The 17,527-nt window shown below is 42.2% G+C and overlaps 1 protein-coding gene across 2 annotated transcripts in view; it reads left to right on the top strand.

Moving 5' to 3' along the window:
* ALDH16A1 (aldehyde dehydrogenase 16 family member A1) overlaps nt 1–17,527 on the top strand; it is an 80,673-nt gene that overhangs the window by 12,497 nt on the left and 50,649 nt on the right. For both annotated transcript variants that reach the window (XR_012850862.1, XM_075839859.1), the window contains exons 3-7: nt 9,671–9,797; nt 11,100–11,278; nt 11,385–11,462; nt 14,044–14,228; nt 15,535–15,687. Coding sequence is in view for 1 of the 2 variants with exons in the window: in XM_075839859.1 (XP_075695974.1) it covers nt 9,671–9,797; nt 11,100–11,278; nt 11,385–11,462; nt 14,044–14,228; nt 15,535–15,687 (722 nt within the window). In the remaining variant the exon portion in view is untranslated. The remainder of the gene's footprint in view (nt 1–9,670; nt 9,798–11,099; nt 11,279–11,384; nt 11,463–14,043; nt 14,229–15,534; nt 15,688–17,527) is intronic.

Genomic DNA, 17,527 nt, shown 5'->3' with positions numbered 1-17,527 from the left:
GGCGGGAACGGGGCGGCCACACATCGGCAACGCACAGAAGGGACGCGCACCTCATTGGGCAAGGAAAAGAAAGGGAGGTGAAGGTAAGTGTTAGCCAAACCCACATACAAAGATACGTGCCGATGACCGCATATGTTTCAAAAGTTAAAATTAATCTGAGAACAACTCGGATATGAAGTGCAAGAAATAATAATTGGTGCGTGGCAGAAGTATGATAGTTAAAAACTATGTAAAAAAAAAAAAGGACAATCCATAACACTTTATACGTACTATTGTGGAATGTGGTGTGTATTAGGACTATTAGTGTAGTGTTGTCACTGCGGAATTAGGTGCAAGGATACAATTGTCTCCTATAAGAATCACAAAGGGATTAATATAGTGACAATATTAAGGACAACCAAAAACAACTATAACTTTTATACCATATAAAACGTGATGTACAAAATTATTTTATATATATATATATATATATATATATATATATATATGCAAGAACAACATGATAAATGTTGGGTATGGGACATGAAAAAACCCGCGTCCAGTAAAAACAATAAAAAAAATGTAAAAAAAAAATTGAAGTATATATTAATATAAGTGAAATGAAACAATTAGAAGATATTAACCCATCATGACACATATGAGGGATGCAGGCACAAAAAACAATCACGTCTTCTCCATCGATATTTCTACAAGAATCCAACTTAGAATTTCAGATTTATACCAGAAAAGGCTGTCAGGAAAGGTAATGCATCAAATACCTAAATGACATAATAAAAGACACATATTAAAAATCAAATAAAAACAAATGGTGGTAGGATGTTTAAAGAAAGTTACAGAAAAGGCGCAAAATGTAATTGTTCATTGAGGCCAACTGGCGTCATGGAACCCAGTTTAACGATCCACATGCATTCTTTTTGAGCCAGGACCTTCCTCAAATTACCCCCTCTGATGCCACAATGTATGCGGTCAATTCCCCGAATCCTGAGAGACTTTGAGCTGCAGCCATGATATTCTTTAGGGTATGTGCACACGATGAGAGGCTTTTACGGCTGAAATGACAGACTGTTTTCAGGAGAAAACAGCTGCCTCGTTTCAGCCGTAATTCCTCCTCCTCGCATTTTGCGAGGCTTCTCTGACAGCCGGAAATTTTGAGCTGTGCTTCATTGAGTTCAATGAAGTACGGCTCAAATTACAGGTCGTCTGCACAGTACGTCGGCAAACCCATTCAAATGAATGGGCAGATGTTTGCCGACGTATTGTAGCCCTATTTTCAGACGTAGAACGAGGCATAATACGCCTCGTTTACGTCTGAAAATAGGTCGTGTGAACCCAGCCTTAAAGTGTCTAGGCAGTGTTTTAAGTTGTCTAAGATCACTTATTGTCTTGGCTCCAGTAATGTCGCGTACATGCTCCCTAGTGCGTATCCTCAGCTGTCGGGACGTCAAACCCACGTAACTTTTAGGGCACCCACAGAGTGCGTAATACACTACATGTGTGGCGCTGCAGGAAATGTAGTCTCTGATTTTAAAAGTTTTAGTTCCATCTGCTGTTGTAAAATCATTAGCTCTACTGATGTTAGGACATGCAATGCAATCGCCACATGGGTAGCATCCAACTTTGGGTTCTCGTGAGCTAAAGGGGTTAACATGTTTTGGTACGTAGTGACTTCTGGTCAGGAGGTCCTTGAGGTTTTTACTCCTCTTGGCTGTCATCATGGGTTTTAGGGATAAGCATTGCGCCAGGGCTGGTTCTGATCTTAAAATCTACCAGTGCTGTTCAAGAATTGATCTCATTTTATCCCATTGGTTGTTGTATGTTGTGATAAAACGAATATGATTATCAACAATGGGATGGGTTTTAGTTCGCAAAAGATTTGGACGCGGTGTTCTTCTGGCCCTGTTGTAACCCGATTTTATAAGGCGTGTGCTATACCCTCTGTCCATGAATCTAGATTTTAGCTCATCTGACTGTCGTTCAAAGAGTCTATCGGTAGAGCAGATCCGCTTCATCCTAAGGAACTGCCCAACCGGGATGGCTTTGACAGTGGAACGTGTGTGAAAAGATGTGGCATGCAGTAGTGAATTTACTGATGTGGATTTGAGAAAGACAACAGTCTGAAGGAATCCATCATAATCAGTAAAAAAAATTATATCCAAAAATTAAATTTGTTGTCTATGTGATTTATATGTCAACTTGATATTGAAAGGATTCAGATTCAACTGCTGCATGAATTCCGCCAGTTCACATTCAGAACCCTGCCATATAAAGAGAACATCGTCAATGTACCGAAGCCAGCACTGCACATGTATAGCGGCCCGAGCGCCATCCCCAAGGAAAACCTGCCTCCCCCACAATCCGAGAAACAGGTTTGCGTAGGATGGCGTGCAGGCCGCGCCCATGGCAGTGCCCCTGGTCTGTAGATAGAAATTATCTTTGAACACAAAAAAGTTGAGTCAAAATATATTGAAGTAATTCCAAGATAAGATCACACATTTCACCATCCCGGTTACTGGTCCCTAGGAAGAAGCGGACTGCCTCCAGACCGTCAGTGTCGTATACACGTATACAAGGACTCTACGTCTGCCGTAACCAAAAGCATGTCAGACTCAATTTGAATTCCATCTAGCCTACCCAGGACTTCCGTCGTGTCTTTTACGTACGAGGGTAGCTCGGTGACATGGTTTAAGATAGTATTCAACAAATTTACATATTGGGTCACAGAGACCACCCATACCTGACACGATTGGACGTCCTGGGGGGTCCACAAGACTCTTGTGCACCTTAGGTAAAAAATAAAGCGTTGGGATCTTGGGCTCATCAATTAGAAGTCCCTCGTATATTTTCTTTGGAATGAGTCCCTTATCCAGAGCCTTATTGAGAATTTTAGCTAGTTCTAAAGAAAAAGTAGACAAAGGGCTGTATGTTAGTTTGGCATAGGTCTGTTTATCACGTAATTGTCTTAGGGCTTCTTTTTCCTCGGAACTGTTGTTTCGCACTGTATCATTTTGTTCAGTACAGAACAGCAGTTCCGTGGGGAAGCAGGGACAGAAGGCGCAGCTTGGCAGACCAGGCAGTGACGAGGCGGCGGGGCGGAGATTCCTCTTGCAGCACGGCGCGACGGTGCCACTAAAGAATCGATTCAACGATTCTGTTAAAAACAGAATCGTGAGAGCCTTTGAAGGCGAATTAATTGTCCAGATATATATATATATATATATATATATATATATATATATATATAATACACACACACACAATATTCATGCAGGAAATTATACAGCAGTACGCAGCTGCTGCACATCTGTGTGTGCCTATGTCTTCTCTGCTCCTGCACTCCTCTCCCCTCCCCATAGACTTCTAAGGCTATATTCACACAACCTTGGGAAAAAAGGGCCGTTAAAAACAGAACTGCTTTTCATGGCTGTCTTACATCAGCTGTTTTTAATGGGCGTTTGACATCCGGTTTTCATGGCCGTTAAAAAAAAAAAAAAAGACAAATTTCATTAGTTATAGATTGTTTTGTCTCAACCCCCTGAAAACACCACAGTGCCCATATAGATAGTGCCACAATGCCCACTGTAGATAGTGCCACAGGGCTGTACATATATGGGCTGTCACGTCAGGGGCTCCTACGCTTTACAAAGCCCCCAATGTCACTGTCCTTAAATGGACAGTGACGCCAAGGGCTTTCCCAAGACAGGAGTCCCTGGCCAGGGAGCTTTGCGATGCTCTAGCCAGGGACACCATATTAGAGAATGCCTTGATATCGTTGTCAATATATGAACAGTGACATCAGGGGCTTCCCCGGGCTCCGTGCCTAAAGTAGTGCTGTGCCCAGCGAGTCCCGAGGGTCAAGATCCGTCTTTAACGGCCGTCATAAGGATTGATTTCTGAAGAATGTCCGTTAAAAACAGATCCATTGATTTCAATAAGGTCTGTCTGGCTGTTAAAACAATGGATATAGCCTAAGGTCAACAGCATCTGTGCCTTTCTCTCCCTGCTTCCCCCTCCTCTCTCCATAGATTTGTATAGGGAAGTGAAGACCCCTCCTCCACACACTTCCTGCAGTTTGTCTCATCTGCTCTATAACTAGTGTAAGCAGTTAGCAGGCAAAGTGCTTAATGGCAGGTAGGTGCCACTGGGACTGGGACTGCTATTCTGTGGCATGAACCCCAGAGCAAATGGCACTGAGCAACATGTAAATTACCAGGCAGGTTGTTTGAAAATAACACGGATTTTGGAGTGGATGTAGTGTAAGAAAAATGGCCACTCCAGGATTGCTCCCTGTCTAACTTAGGGCGGATTTACATGAGCGTGTACGTTTTGCGCGCGCAAAAAACGCTGCGTTTTGCGCGTGCAAAAGGTACTTAACAGCTCCGTGTGTCATCACCATTTGATGCGTGGCTGTGTGCTTTTCGCGCAGCCGCCATCATTATGACACTGTTTGTAAACCGAAAAGCACGTGGTGCTTTTCTGTTTACATTCCTAGTTTTACTGCTGTTGCGCGAATCACGCGCGTCCCACGGAAGTGCTTCAGTGTGGTGCGCGTGATTTTCACGCACCCATTGACTTCAATGGGTGCGTGATGTGCGAAAAACGCAGAAATATAGGACATGTCGTGAGTTTTACGCAGCGGACCCACGCTGCGCAAAAATCACGGACTGTCTGCACGGCCCCATAAACTAACATAGGTCCGTGCGACGCGCGTGAAAAGCACGCGCGTTGCACGGATGTATTACACGTTCATGTAAATCCGCCCTTAGAGTCCAGGTGGGGCTTCTAGTTTAATTACAGAAGACCAACTGACTTGGGCAGTAGAGCGTGTTCTGTGAGCATGAAGGTGAAGTGCTGAGACTGGTGGGCTCTTCTGAAATGGAAAACTATTGAATTATATTCCTATAATTACGGAGTTAGGCTAAAAAAAAAAAACATATATATATATATAATACACTTATACTAGTCCTTCTCAATGAATTAGAAGATCATCAAAAAGTTTATTTATTTCAGTAATCTAATTCAAAAAGTGAAACTCATATTGTATAGATTCATTACACACAGAGTGATCAATTTCCAGCATTTTTTTCTTTTAATGTTGATGATTAACAGTAACAGTTAATGAAAACACCAAAATTCAGTCTCCCAGAATATTTGAATATTTGGTAAATGTTTCAGATTGTAGACTCATGGTGTCACACTAATCATCGAATCAACACAAAACACCTGCAAAGGTTTCCTAAGCCTTTACAAGGACTGGTCTGCTGCTCAGTATCCAAAGTCCTGTTTTCAGATGAAAGTAAATTTTTAATTTCATTTGGAAATCAAGGTCCCAGAGTCTGGAGGAAGAGTGGAGAGGCGTGAATACAAGTTGCTTGCAGTCCAGTGTGAAGTTTCCACAGTCAGTGATGGTTTGGGGGCAATGTCATCTGCTGGTGTTGGTCCACTGTGTTATATGTCCAGAGTCAGCGCAGCGTCTACCAGGGAATTTTCGAGCAGTTCATGCTTCCCTCTGCTGAAAGCTTTATGGAGATGATGATTTCATTTTCCATCAGGACTTGGCACCTGCCCACACTGTCATTATTGCTGAAACGGAGCAGAGAAAAGCGACCTCCTCTTTCCATTGCATCATATAGACACTGGTTGAGCGCAACAATTTCTTTTTTTAACATTGCTTAGGCTTCGTTCACATCTGCGTCAGGGCTCTATTCTGACGTTCCGTCTGAGCTTTCTGTCGGAACGGAGCCCTGACTGACACAAACGGAAACCGTTGTGCAAGGGTTCCGTCGTTTTGAAGCAATGAATACTGTAGTCGACTACGCTATTGATTCCGTCAAAATGATGGAACCCTTGCACAACGGAAACTATTGGCACCGGATCCGTCACCATTGAAATCAATGGTGATGGAAACGGAAACCTATGGTACCCTCTGGCAGGCAGCTGTTATCGCTGGGGCGGCCGCACATTTCTCCTGCAGCGGACGGGCGGACTTTGGAGAGGAGTAAATCTTTAAGACTTCTCCTCTTCATTGATTCTCAAACCTGCGAAATCAATTCTGCCATCTCTGTAAAGTAATCCGGAACGTTATGAGAGAGAAATGTAACATCCCAAGAACAGCCGCTGGCAGAGGATTAAATATGCTGCGGGTTATTCCAAGGTTAATCTGTGAACAGCTGTACTGTAGAAGATGAAGAACCGTCATGCAAATATCGTACAGAATGTTCTACTTGGTATTTAGTTTGGGATACAGCCCCCCCCCCAAAGTGTGATTACCCTTTCAGGACTGAGACATTTTTTGCTTTTTCATTTTCGTTTTTTACTCTCCACGTTCCAAGAGCCATCATTTATTTTTATTTATTTTTTTGTCAGACGGAGCGGCTTATTTCTTGCAGAAGGAATTGCAGTTTCTATTGGTACCATGTAATTTACTGGGAAACTTCGCGGGATGAAATTGGAAAAAACTGAATTCTCCATAGTTTTTTGGGTTTAATTTTTACAGCTGTCACCGTGTGGTAAAAACGACACCTTAACTTTATTCTGCGGCTCAATGCGATTTACGGTGAGACGAAATTTATATTATTTTGTTTTTTTACACATATATTTTACTAGTTTTATAAAGGAAAAACTATTTATAAAAAAAAAAAAAATTGTTTCGCCAATTTCTGAGAGCCATAACTTTTTACAATTTTTTTACCGATTGAGCGGTGTGAGGATTTATTTCTTGCAGGACGAGCTGTAGTTTTTATTGGTACCATTTTTTTGTTACATTAAAATTTTTGATCACTTTTCTTTAGGGCTAAGGTGGCCAAAAAACAGCGATTTTGGAAGTTTAAATTTAGTTTGTTTTTTAGGTAAATAATTTTATATTGTAATGGTTCGGACTTTTACGGACACAGTGATACCAATTTTATCTTTTACATTTACGAGGAAAAATGGTAGAAGGTTTTTTTTTAAACTTTTTTTTTTTTTAAAAAACAACAAACTTTTCACTACTTAAAACTTTATTAAAGCTTTTTTTTTTTTTTTTTTTTTTTACATATTTTATTAGTCCCCCTAGGGGACTACTAATGTATTGCAGTATATTGTAATTTTTACAGGTTTCTGTTAAGCCCCGACAGAGTGCAAGAATACCTGAGGGCCTTGTCTAGGCCCCTGGGCTGCCGGGCCAACCATCAGCACCCCACGATCACGTCACGAGAGCCTATGAGCTGTCGGAGGGTGCAGCCCCCTCTTTTAGCGCCTCAGATGCTGCGGTCGCGATTGACCACAGCATGTAAGGGGTAAACGGCCAGTGCGATCGCTGTTCCTGGCCGTTAGTACTGGGTGTCAGCTGTAATACACAGCTGACACCTGCAGAGTTTGGAGCGGGCTCAGCGCGTGAGGGCTCAAGATGCTGCAGAAATAACTAACACGCACCCTTCTTCTAAGAAAGTGCACATAAAAATCACTATGTCCGCTGGTGAGCATGAATCAATGCCTGAAGAGCTGGTTGTGCTGACGCATGTTCTTCTTTGCTTGTCAGTGGAGGGCACTGCCATTACACTTGGCCAGCAGCTCTCCTGACAAGCTGAGAAGACACTGCAGCATTAGAGAGCCTTCCCACCACATCAAGGATACTCCATTCCCAGGAAAAGGGCAGCTATTGTAAAACGGCATGTGTGTCCACTTCGCCACCATTGGGCTTCCTTTACACACTTTTTGTGCGGCGTTTTTTTTATTTTTTGCCCAATAAACCTCTAAAAACAAAATTTACCTTTTTTAGGAAACCGGTACATGCAGTTTTAATATTTTTACTATCTAGGAGTTTTTTTAAGTGACGTTTTTCACATTGCAAATCGTGTGATTCAAAGATCGTGTGATGTAAAGCTTTCTCTTTGGAACGCATGATATATTCTGAAAAGAATGGCATAAAAAAAATAACTCAGACGTTGACATATGCGTTTTTTTTTGGAAAAGGCAAAATATACCAATTGAAGTCTATAAGTGAAAAACGGCACAGAATGTTTGGAAAAAATGCCAAAGTCAGTTATGCTGCAATTTAAAAAAAATAAATAAAGACACTGTTTGTAGTGTGTTTAATAATTCCCCACTGACTTCAAGCTCGTAAGTACGGTCCTTTTTACGTTCGTGTGCATGAGGCCTAACACATGGCCGCAGCAGATTTTGCCGCAAAAAAAGCCAGGGTAAACGACCTAAAAAAACTTACTGTTTTTCCTAAAAACGTTGCCTGTGAAGTCATACTAACTGAGGTGGAAGCAGAAAAAGGAGAGAACTTTAACCAGCAGATGGCGCTATACACACTTTTTTTTTTTTATTGATTATCTCAGGATATTTTTTAATAATAACAGTGTGTGCCTTCCGAGTACCGTCAGCGATCGGATATGTTCTAGCTTTCCTCGGATCAGAGACTTGGACCGTTTTTCACGGACCCGATTCACCCGCTAAAGTGAATGGGTCCGTGAAGACTATCGGGTGCCACTCGGATGCCGTCAAAAACGGCCCGAATGGCACAACGGTCGTGTGCATAAGGCATAAATGTTAATTGTAAATGGGCTCTGAGCTTTTCTACTTGATTTAATTGATAATATTTTTCCATGGGTCAACCCCTTGACATCCAGCAACCTAATAGTACGTCGCTCGCAGGAGTCCTCCGAGGACCACGCTGTACTATTACAGTGAATTGACGGCACGTGCACTGTAACTATGCTTGCACGATCAGCAGCAGGACCACAGCTGTAATACACTGCCATGCTCTTGCCTCAAGTGCCGGGATTGGAGAAAATTCTGATCACGGCACTTTAACCTCTTAAATGCCGTGGCCCATAGCGACTGCAGCATCTAAGGTATATGACAAAGGGAGGTCACTCGCAGAGTGCTGATGGGTTGCCATGGTAGCCTGTGGCCTGACAATGGCCCCAAGGAATGCCGTAGTCATCTGCGTGTTACGTCATGCCAAAGGGTTCACCGCGCATGCGATGGATACCGCCAAAGCTGGCTTGGAGAACCTGAACACTCCATGACTCTTCACTATTTTATAACTTTATGCCTTATGCTGAAAAGCATAAGGCATATTACCATCCTGTATAACGCTATGGCGGTGGTTTAGGGGCTGTATATGTGATAACTGGTTCTATAAGCACAAGCTCGCTGTGAGGTCATTACATAGACATCTGATTTCCATTACAGCAAGGATAGAATGATTATCACGTGTGCAGTAAAGGAAATGGACCTCACTAATTCTCATTAATATGTAGAAAGCCCAGCTATGTGTACCCCTTTCTATATCACAAACCGTCAGTAGCATACCATATTTATTTAGACTGAAGTGTCCTACACCAGTTTTAATAAACCGTTTGCTGGAGTAAGATGCGACACATTTATTAAGAGGCCAACGCCTTTTAATAAATGTGTTGCATCTTTTGGCTAACCACGTGCTACAATTCTGGCGTAACAATCCCGCTAGGAGGTGGCGTAGGTTTTCGCTGTAATTTATGGCAGTTTCTGGTGTCAATTATAATAAATTTGTTGCTCCTTTTTTGCTAAGCCCCACCACTTTATTAAAAACTTCCTTTTACGACTTTACTACGCCTGGTGTAGACAGATTAATAAATTCCCCCTTATGCCTTCAACTTTGTCCTTCCGTCAGTCTGTTTACAGCTGTGCCTTGTCCCTTTAGGAGATGTTCTGGCCAGCACCATCCAAGGAAATGAGGAGGATGTGGAACTGGCAGTCAGCACCGCACGGAAAGCCTTTGAGAGATGGAGCAACCTGCCTTGTCATGTTCGGGCACGATATCTGTACAGGTGAGCGTCCAAGGGGATCCAATGCGGGAGGGGGAAGCGAGGACAGGTCACATGTTTCATCAATATGAACAATTGACAATCGAGTTTTATTTGGATCATCCTTTTTGTTAGAAAGGTCCTGTGATGATAAACAAGCTGGGTAATAGCAGCCATATTACCTGTAAGGCTCTGTTCACATCACGTCAGAGGCGTATGTCGGGAGTATTTCCTGACTGAAGGCTTCGACGTCTGCCACTATTTCGGCATACGGTGTCTTATCTCGCCCTTATGTAAAAAATCCCATTGTAAAAAAAATATATATACTTTTTTTTTTCTTTTACTTGATGCCTTGAATAGCTTAAAACCCTTTTACACAGGCCAATGATCGAGTGAAGGAACGCTTATACGAACACTCGTTCCCATCATTGCCTTCTGCAAACGGGGCAGCGATCAGCCAACAAATGATTAAAAACGTGTTTATCGCTGATCGCACCTTTTATGCAGCTAAAAAAAAAAATCACTTGTCAGTAGCACCTCTCCATGTGTAAACAGGGGATGTGCTGCCGACAAGATGTAAATGTATTGAGACGAATGATCGGATTACGGATCGTTGGTCCTTCTACATTCTGACCATTTCTCCATGTTTATGGAGCTAAACGAGTGCCCATTGACATTCTATATTGTCGTTCGGCGCTCATTACCCTCCAGGACATCTGGCCGTGTAAAACCACCATTCGTCTACTATATTGTTCCATACAGTAAAATGAAATACCCCCCCAACATATGCTAAAGGACAGTCTCCTGGCTTATATAGATTCAATAAGGGTATGTTCAATCAGGACGGATACGCTGTGTAAAAGCCTTGGGCACTGCAGGGAATTCCCGGCCGAAAAACCGCACCAAATTGTGGTGCAGCTTTTCGGCCGTAATGTCCGTAACTTGGCTGATTTCATAAACCGTGCTGGACCTGTCAATTGATTGTATCTGGTATTGTAGCTCGGCTCTATTGAAGTGAGTTGGACTAACCTGCAATACCACCCACGACCTGTGGATAGGTGTGGCGCTGTTTTTTTTTTTTTGTTTTTTTTTTAATCCTGTACAAGCCTTTTAAAGCTAGAGCATAATTTGTTTTTCTCTGCCATTGTTACAATTTTTTTTTTCTTTGTTCCTCCATCGGAAACTGTACACATGGTAACATTAAGTTGAGTTGTATACAATCATATGTGATTTCTATTGTTCTGTATGGAAAAAAGCCTGAAGATAACTTCTGTAACATGAGTTTTTAAGTTGAATTATGTAAATGTTTTTTTTTTTGTTCCCCAGCATAGCCCGCACTATACAGAAACACCAACGGTTGCTGAGTGTGCTGGAAAGCATGGATAATGGGAAGCCCATCCGAGAATCTCGGGACTGTGATGTCCCACTGGTGGTTCGCCATTTTTATCATCATGCCGGTTGGGCTCAGCTCAGGGACACGGAAATGGCAAACTGGAAGCCTCTTGGTGGGTCAGATCTGTTACATTGCTGTGGACTTCATACGAGTTACTTTCCATGTCTTTATTGTGAAGCTTGCACTGAGCAATACATCGTTCTATGTCTTGGTTATAGGTGTTGTCGCTGCTATCGTTCCCTGGAACTTTCCGCTCATGTTACTCACCTGGAAAATATGTCCTGCTCTGGCCATGGGTATGATCAACAAATTATCTATTGTTTTTAAATAATCTATATTTTGCTATAAATCACACCACATATATTATTTACAGCTTATGTATGGTATTTATTAGCGCTCAATCTTATTTACTCATTAAAGGCTATGTACACCTTTTGAAGAGATTTATTTTAATAAATCAACATTTTATGTCATTTTAATCTTAAAAAAAAAAAATAATGTTTTAATTAGTCAATTTAAAAATGTACTTTAATAAAAAAAAAATAATAATTTTTTTAAAGATACAGCTTCTATGTATCTTTTATACATAGAAGCTGTATCGTTCCTTCAAAGGCGATTCCGTCAGTTCAGCTGAACTAACTGCTCGGCTGTAAGCTGGATCCTGCGTGTCCCTGATACACAGGATCCAGGTAATATCGATCACATCAAAGACTAAGGCTTCGTTCACATCACAAAAAGGTTGAATAGCGTAGTCTACAGCGGTATTCATTCCGTCAAAACTACGGAACCCCTGCACAACTGAGACAAACGGAAACCATTTGTACCGGATCCGTCACCATTGAAATGAATGGTGATGCAAATGGAAACCTGTGGTTTCCGTTTGTTACAGTCAGGGTTCCATTCTGACGGGAATCTCCGACGGAACGCTAGAACAGAACCCTGACGCAGATGTGAACAAAGCCTTAGATGTGTCAGAGACATGCAGGACCAGCTTTCAGCCGAGCCGTTCGTTCAGCTGAACTGATGGAATCACCTCTGATGGAACGATACAGCTTCTATGTATACAGGATAAATAGAAGCTGTAAAAAAAAAAATAGTACATTTCAAAGGTGTACATTGCCTTTTAAGCTACTTTTGTAAATTATATTTTGTGATTTTAAAGTAAAAAGGGTTTTCCACCTATAAAAATAATTTAGACTGTCCCGCAGGTGACCTAAACTAATATTTATTTCCAGGGATGTACAATAAAGCTGTTACTTAGGCTATAAAAGCCATGTCTTACACTTTCTTCCTGCAGTTATTTTCCATGATGCCAGCTACGTTTATTTCTAATATACTCGAGAGGAAGCTAGCTACTTCCTCCCTCACTGATGTCACTATTAAATTACACTTCCCAGAATTCTTTGTATTTCAGCTTGTTAAAAAGTAATTTTGTAGCCTTGTAGGCTATAAAAGAATGAAGGCTTCTGAAATATCTGGTCACTGACCTCAGATCATGTTTTATACCCTCCAGGCATAGATTCAGGAAAGCATTTGTCTGTTAAGTCAGGGGGAGGCTTCTGGCTCTGTGACTTGACTGCCAGGAAGACTTGAGAGACGGGGTTGGGGGGGGGGGGGGGCTAACAAAACAAGTCATTTTTTGGGAAGAAAATGTGTACCCATGCAAAATGACGGTCAGCACGTTCCATCCCCTTTGGTGGATATGCTTTGGAAGGAGTGATGCAGATCAGTCTCTCTTAGAGCATGCACAGACTGAATGAGGGCAAAGGATCGGACACATACACAGCTGTTGTGTCATAACCAGGTGCCTAACAATTGCATGGGGCCAACTTCATTTTCTATTAGTGGCCGGCAAGAAGAACTTTCAAAAGACCTCAATAGAGTACAACCCAAAAAGTTAGGTGCCAGTAACAAGCTTGGGCATTGACTACATGGCACCTGGGATTTATCCAGCCCTGCATGTTGCTATCTTTAGATCAAGCTTTATATTGGGTGCTTTGATCTCGTAAAAGGTTGTCCCATCAGGACATCCACTTCCCATTAGTACCTATCTCAGCATATGGACTTTACAGCCAGAGCAGAGAGCCGCAGCCAAGAGCGGTCTCCTCAGTCTGGTGGACTCTGCAGGACCATATACCCCTGATGATAGCAGCTGATCTCTGGACCCTCAGTACGGTTTCTTCACGAGACAAATCCTTTAAATGGATTTTCTACCTTTCTGTTTTTTATGAGTGATATAAAAGACATGCCATGAGATGGCATCAGTGGGGTTCGGCAAACTAAAACCCAAAATGATCCCCGGAACAAAAGGGTGTGGTGTTCTCAGTAAGGTAGCGGCACCCCCTTAAAACGACGCTCGTGTCTCAGGAAAAATTTATAAATCTGATGGGGTATATGGAGTAATATTACCTGGTGCCCTCCAGTTGCCCCCCTATGCCATGGATCTTCCGTTTTAGGGACCTCTATGTGTTGTCTCAAAATGGCCACAATACTTCTCAGAGTGAGTCTAAGACGCTCCCTCTTTTCATAGATTGGACAGAAATGCTCACGTGAGCAACTCTGGCAAATCCGAGAACAGTGGGTGCGTCTCGGACTCGTAGTCTAAGAAGTGCTGCAGCCATTTTGGGACATTACAGAGAAGGCCCTGAAACGGTGGATCCACAGCATAGGGAGGGCAACTGGAGGCCACCAGGTAATATTACTTCGTATACCCCATTATATTTAAAATGCTGTCCTGGGACCGAAGGGTTGATATTAAATGCTAGGTTTAAAGTTCCATATCGGATTCTGCCCAATTACTAAGAATGAATAACCTTATTTTTCGAGGAGTATAAATAAACCCAAATTCCTTTTTCCCTTCTCACTTTCATATGGCAGGAAATACTGTAGTGTTAAAACCTGCAACGTATACACGATTGACGGCGCTGCTTCTGGCGGAAATCTGTTCGGAGGCCGGTCTACCTCCAGGAGTCTTCAATGTGGTTACTGGTAATGGAGCTTTTGGGGAGAAACTGGCTGTTCATCCTGATGTGGATAAAGTAGCGTTCACCGGCTCCACTGAGGTAATGGCCAAGACTGGAGCAAATATACTGTGGAATATTCCTCTGCTTGTATATCGGTTTTCAACAGAATTTCATGTATTTAGACCATTGTGCTTTTTGTAGAATTTCAGAATTCACAGCTTGTATCAGGCTGTAGAATAGTCACATACATATTATTTACTGCAGTACCAGTCAATCCTCTGCAGTCATTGCCGTTTTGAGATGTGAACTTTTTAGGGTCTGTTATGGCAATATAATAATTATTATTATTAGAGTTATTTATTATAGAGTTTGAAGGGTAACTAAACGTTCAACAAACTTGTGACATGTCAGAAGTTTGTATTGGTGGGGGTCCGAGCACTGAGACCTCCACCAATCGTTAAAATGAAATGGCAGAAGCGCTTGTGTGAGCGTTCAGCCGCTTTGTTTCTGTGCGGCTTTTTCAGGAGAGCCGATGTAGCAGAGTACAGGCTCATAGACTCTCTTTTGAACCCGTACTCCGATACGTTGATTTCCTGAGAATGCCGAACAGAAACGAAGCAGCAGATGTGCTCAAACGTCAGCACTTCTGCCGCTTCGTTTTAGCGATTGGTTGGGGTCTCAGTTCTTGGACCCCCACCAATCAAAACTTCTGACGCCTCACTATGACATGTCAGAAGTTTGTTGAAGTTTAGTTACCCTTTACAGAACAACTAAACGATCACTTACACGTAAGGGTCAGTTCACATGAAATTTTCTGGCGCTGATTTTGACAAAGAAAACACTTGGGAATCAGTGCCAAAAAAACGGCCCAAATCACGGCATGCTCTTTCTTCGAGAGTTATCCGCCTCTGACCTCCCATTGAAATCAATGGGAGGTCAGGAAAAACTGTGGCGTTCGTTTTGAATGGTTTTTGCGTGCGTTTTTTGCATTAGATTCAACGGCCACGGGAAAAAATGCAGGAAAAAAAAAGCGTCAAAATAATGCTGGTAATTTTTTCTGCCTGCAAAAAAACTCTGTATGAACCAGGCCTAAGACTAGTTTTTGGAGTTTCCTTTTAATTTGTTGGACTCCCTTCGGGGAACTCCCAGTTATACAGTCTATTGCATACACAACAATTCTCTAATGTCTTCCTATTATTGGTTTTGATATCCTATAATGAATAATAAAGACAGACTATTTTACGACCGCTTGTCGACTACATCATTACTATATTATTTGATGCATGTAATGTTTCATAGGTTGTACGGGTGACTTCATATCCGTGCTGACGCAGTATGTAGAGTAACCCTCCAGTTGCATTCATTTTGAGACTCATGGTTCTGTATTGTTATGCTCTTCTTACAGGTTGGGCGCACTCTACGTAAAGCAACAGCTGGCACTGGCAAGAAGTTGTCCCTGGAGCTCGGTGGCAAATCTCCATTTATTGTGTTTGATACAGCAGACCTAGACAGTGCGGTAGAGGGAATTGTGGACGCCATTTGGTTTAATCAAGGCCAGGTAGGTTCAAATACAAAAATGAACATCATTGTCCATTCTTAGAGGTACCCATATTGCAGCACAATGAGTGGTGAGAGACGACGTTATATGGTTTACAGGAAAACTCTACTTTTGGGTCTTATGTAATGGGGTCCTCCGAGACAAAAACATTGACTTATTCTTTGGATTGGCCATCATTGTTTGGTGAGTGGGGGTTTGAACTCGGGGTCCCCTGCTAATAGTCACATTAATGGGACTAACGGCGCACCTGCGAGCATTGCGTCCCCACAGCTCGTCCTTACCTGTGGCTGTGCCTGGTACTGCAGCTCGTCCTATTAAAGTGAATGGCATGCGCTGCCGTACCAGGCGCTGCCGTACCATGCACAGCCATCGTACGGATGAGTTCCTGAGCCTGAGTAAACAATAAAGGTGCCCCTTCATTTTGCCGATCAGTGTGGTCCCTAAAAATAGGCCAGCAGTGCTTATGTGCTGGAGAATCCCTTTAACAATGTTCTAGATAAACTAGTGAGTAGCTTTTTTAAACTCTTTTTATTAAACACAAGCTTGTACAGTACTTTAAGAGGCTCTGTCACCAGATTATAAGTGCCCTATCGCCTACATAATCTGATCAACGCTGTAATGTAGATAACAGGGGTTTTTATTTGGAAAAACGATCATTTTTGACTAAGTTATGAACAATTTTAGATTTATGCTAATTAGCTTCTTATTAGACAACTGGGCGTGTTTTTACTTTTTACCAACTGGGCGTTGTGAAGAGAAGTGTATGACGCTGACCAATCAGTGACCAATCAGCGTCATACACTTCTCATCGTTCCAGCCCAGCTTCTTTCACTGCACAGCATGATCTTGCGAGATCACACTGCTGTCATTTACTCCAACAGAAACGTTACCGAAGTGCCTTGAGAGTGAATAGACATTGCCTCCAGCAAGATCACGCTGTGCTGTCATTCGTGTTCAGCTGTACTTAGCACAGTGTGATCTCGCGAGATCACGCTTACTGTGAGTGAGTCCCACAGAAACGTTACCAAAGTGTCGGGAGTGTGAATAGACATCGCTTCCTGGCTGGAGGCAATGTCTATTCACTCTCAAGGCACTTTGGTAATGTTTCTGCGGGAGTAAATGACAGCACAGTGTAATCTCGCGAGATCACGCTGTGCAGTGAAAGAAGCTGGGCTGGAACGATGAGAAGTGTATGACGCTGATTGGTCAGCGTCATACACTTCTCTTCACAACGCCCAGTTGGTAAAAAGTAAAAACACGCCCAGTTGTCTATTAAGAAACGAATTAGCATAAATCTAAAATTGTTCATAAGTCCGTCAAAAATGATCATTTTTCAAAATAAAAACTACTGTTATCTACGTTACAGCGACTATCAGACTATGTAGGGGATAGGGCACTTATAATCTGGTGACAGAGCCTCTTTAAATAATACATTGATACAGAACATGTAGTAACATCATGAAAAAAAATTATCCAGAAGTATCACATGACCTGGCAAATCTCGTGGAGCAGATATATAAATTCTACAAGAAAATTTGAAACCGTAAGGCATCATACAGACATGCATACATGTTCAAACATCCATTATTGCGGCATTAGCGGAACATATCGAAGACACAGAGTCAAGAGTCAGATAGGAAGAAATCCACAACCCCCAAATCTTATCAACTTTCCGTGAACATTTTCTATTATATACCACCTTCCCAAAAGGTATCATATTGTTAACTAGAGACTTCCATTGAGGCAATGACGGGGTTCTGTCCGCCATCCAACGAAGAGCAATAGCTTTCCTTGCCAGGAATAAAGTTTCCCGAAGGAAAATTCTTAAATAATGAGGCCA

The sequence above is a fragment of the Rhinoderma darwinii genome, chromosome 10, assembly GCF_050947455.1.
Source record: "Rhinoderma darwinii isolate aRhiDar2 chromosome 10, aRhiDar2.hap1, whole genome shotgun sequence".
NCBI lineage: Eukaryota > Metazoa > Chordata > Amphibia > Anura > Rhinodermatidae > Rhinoderma > Rhinoderma darwinii.
The sequence above is the reverse complement of the archived record's forward strand: the minus strand, read 5'-3'. Positions and strand labels throughout refer to the sequence as shown.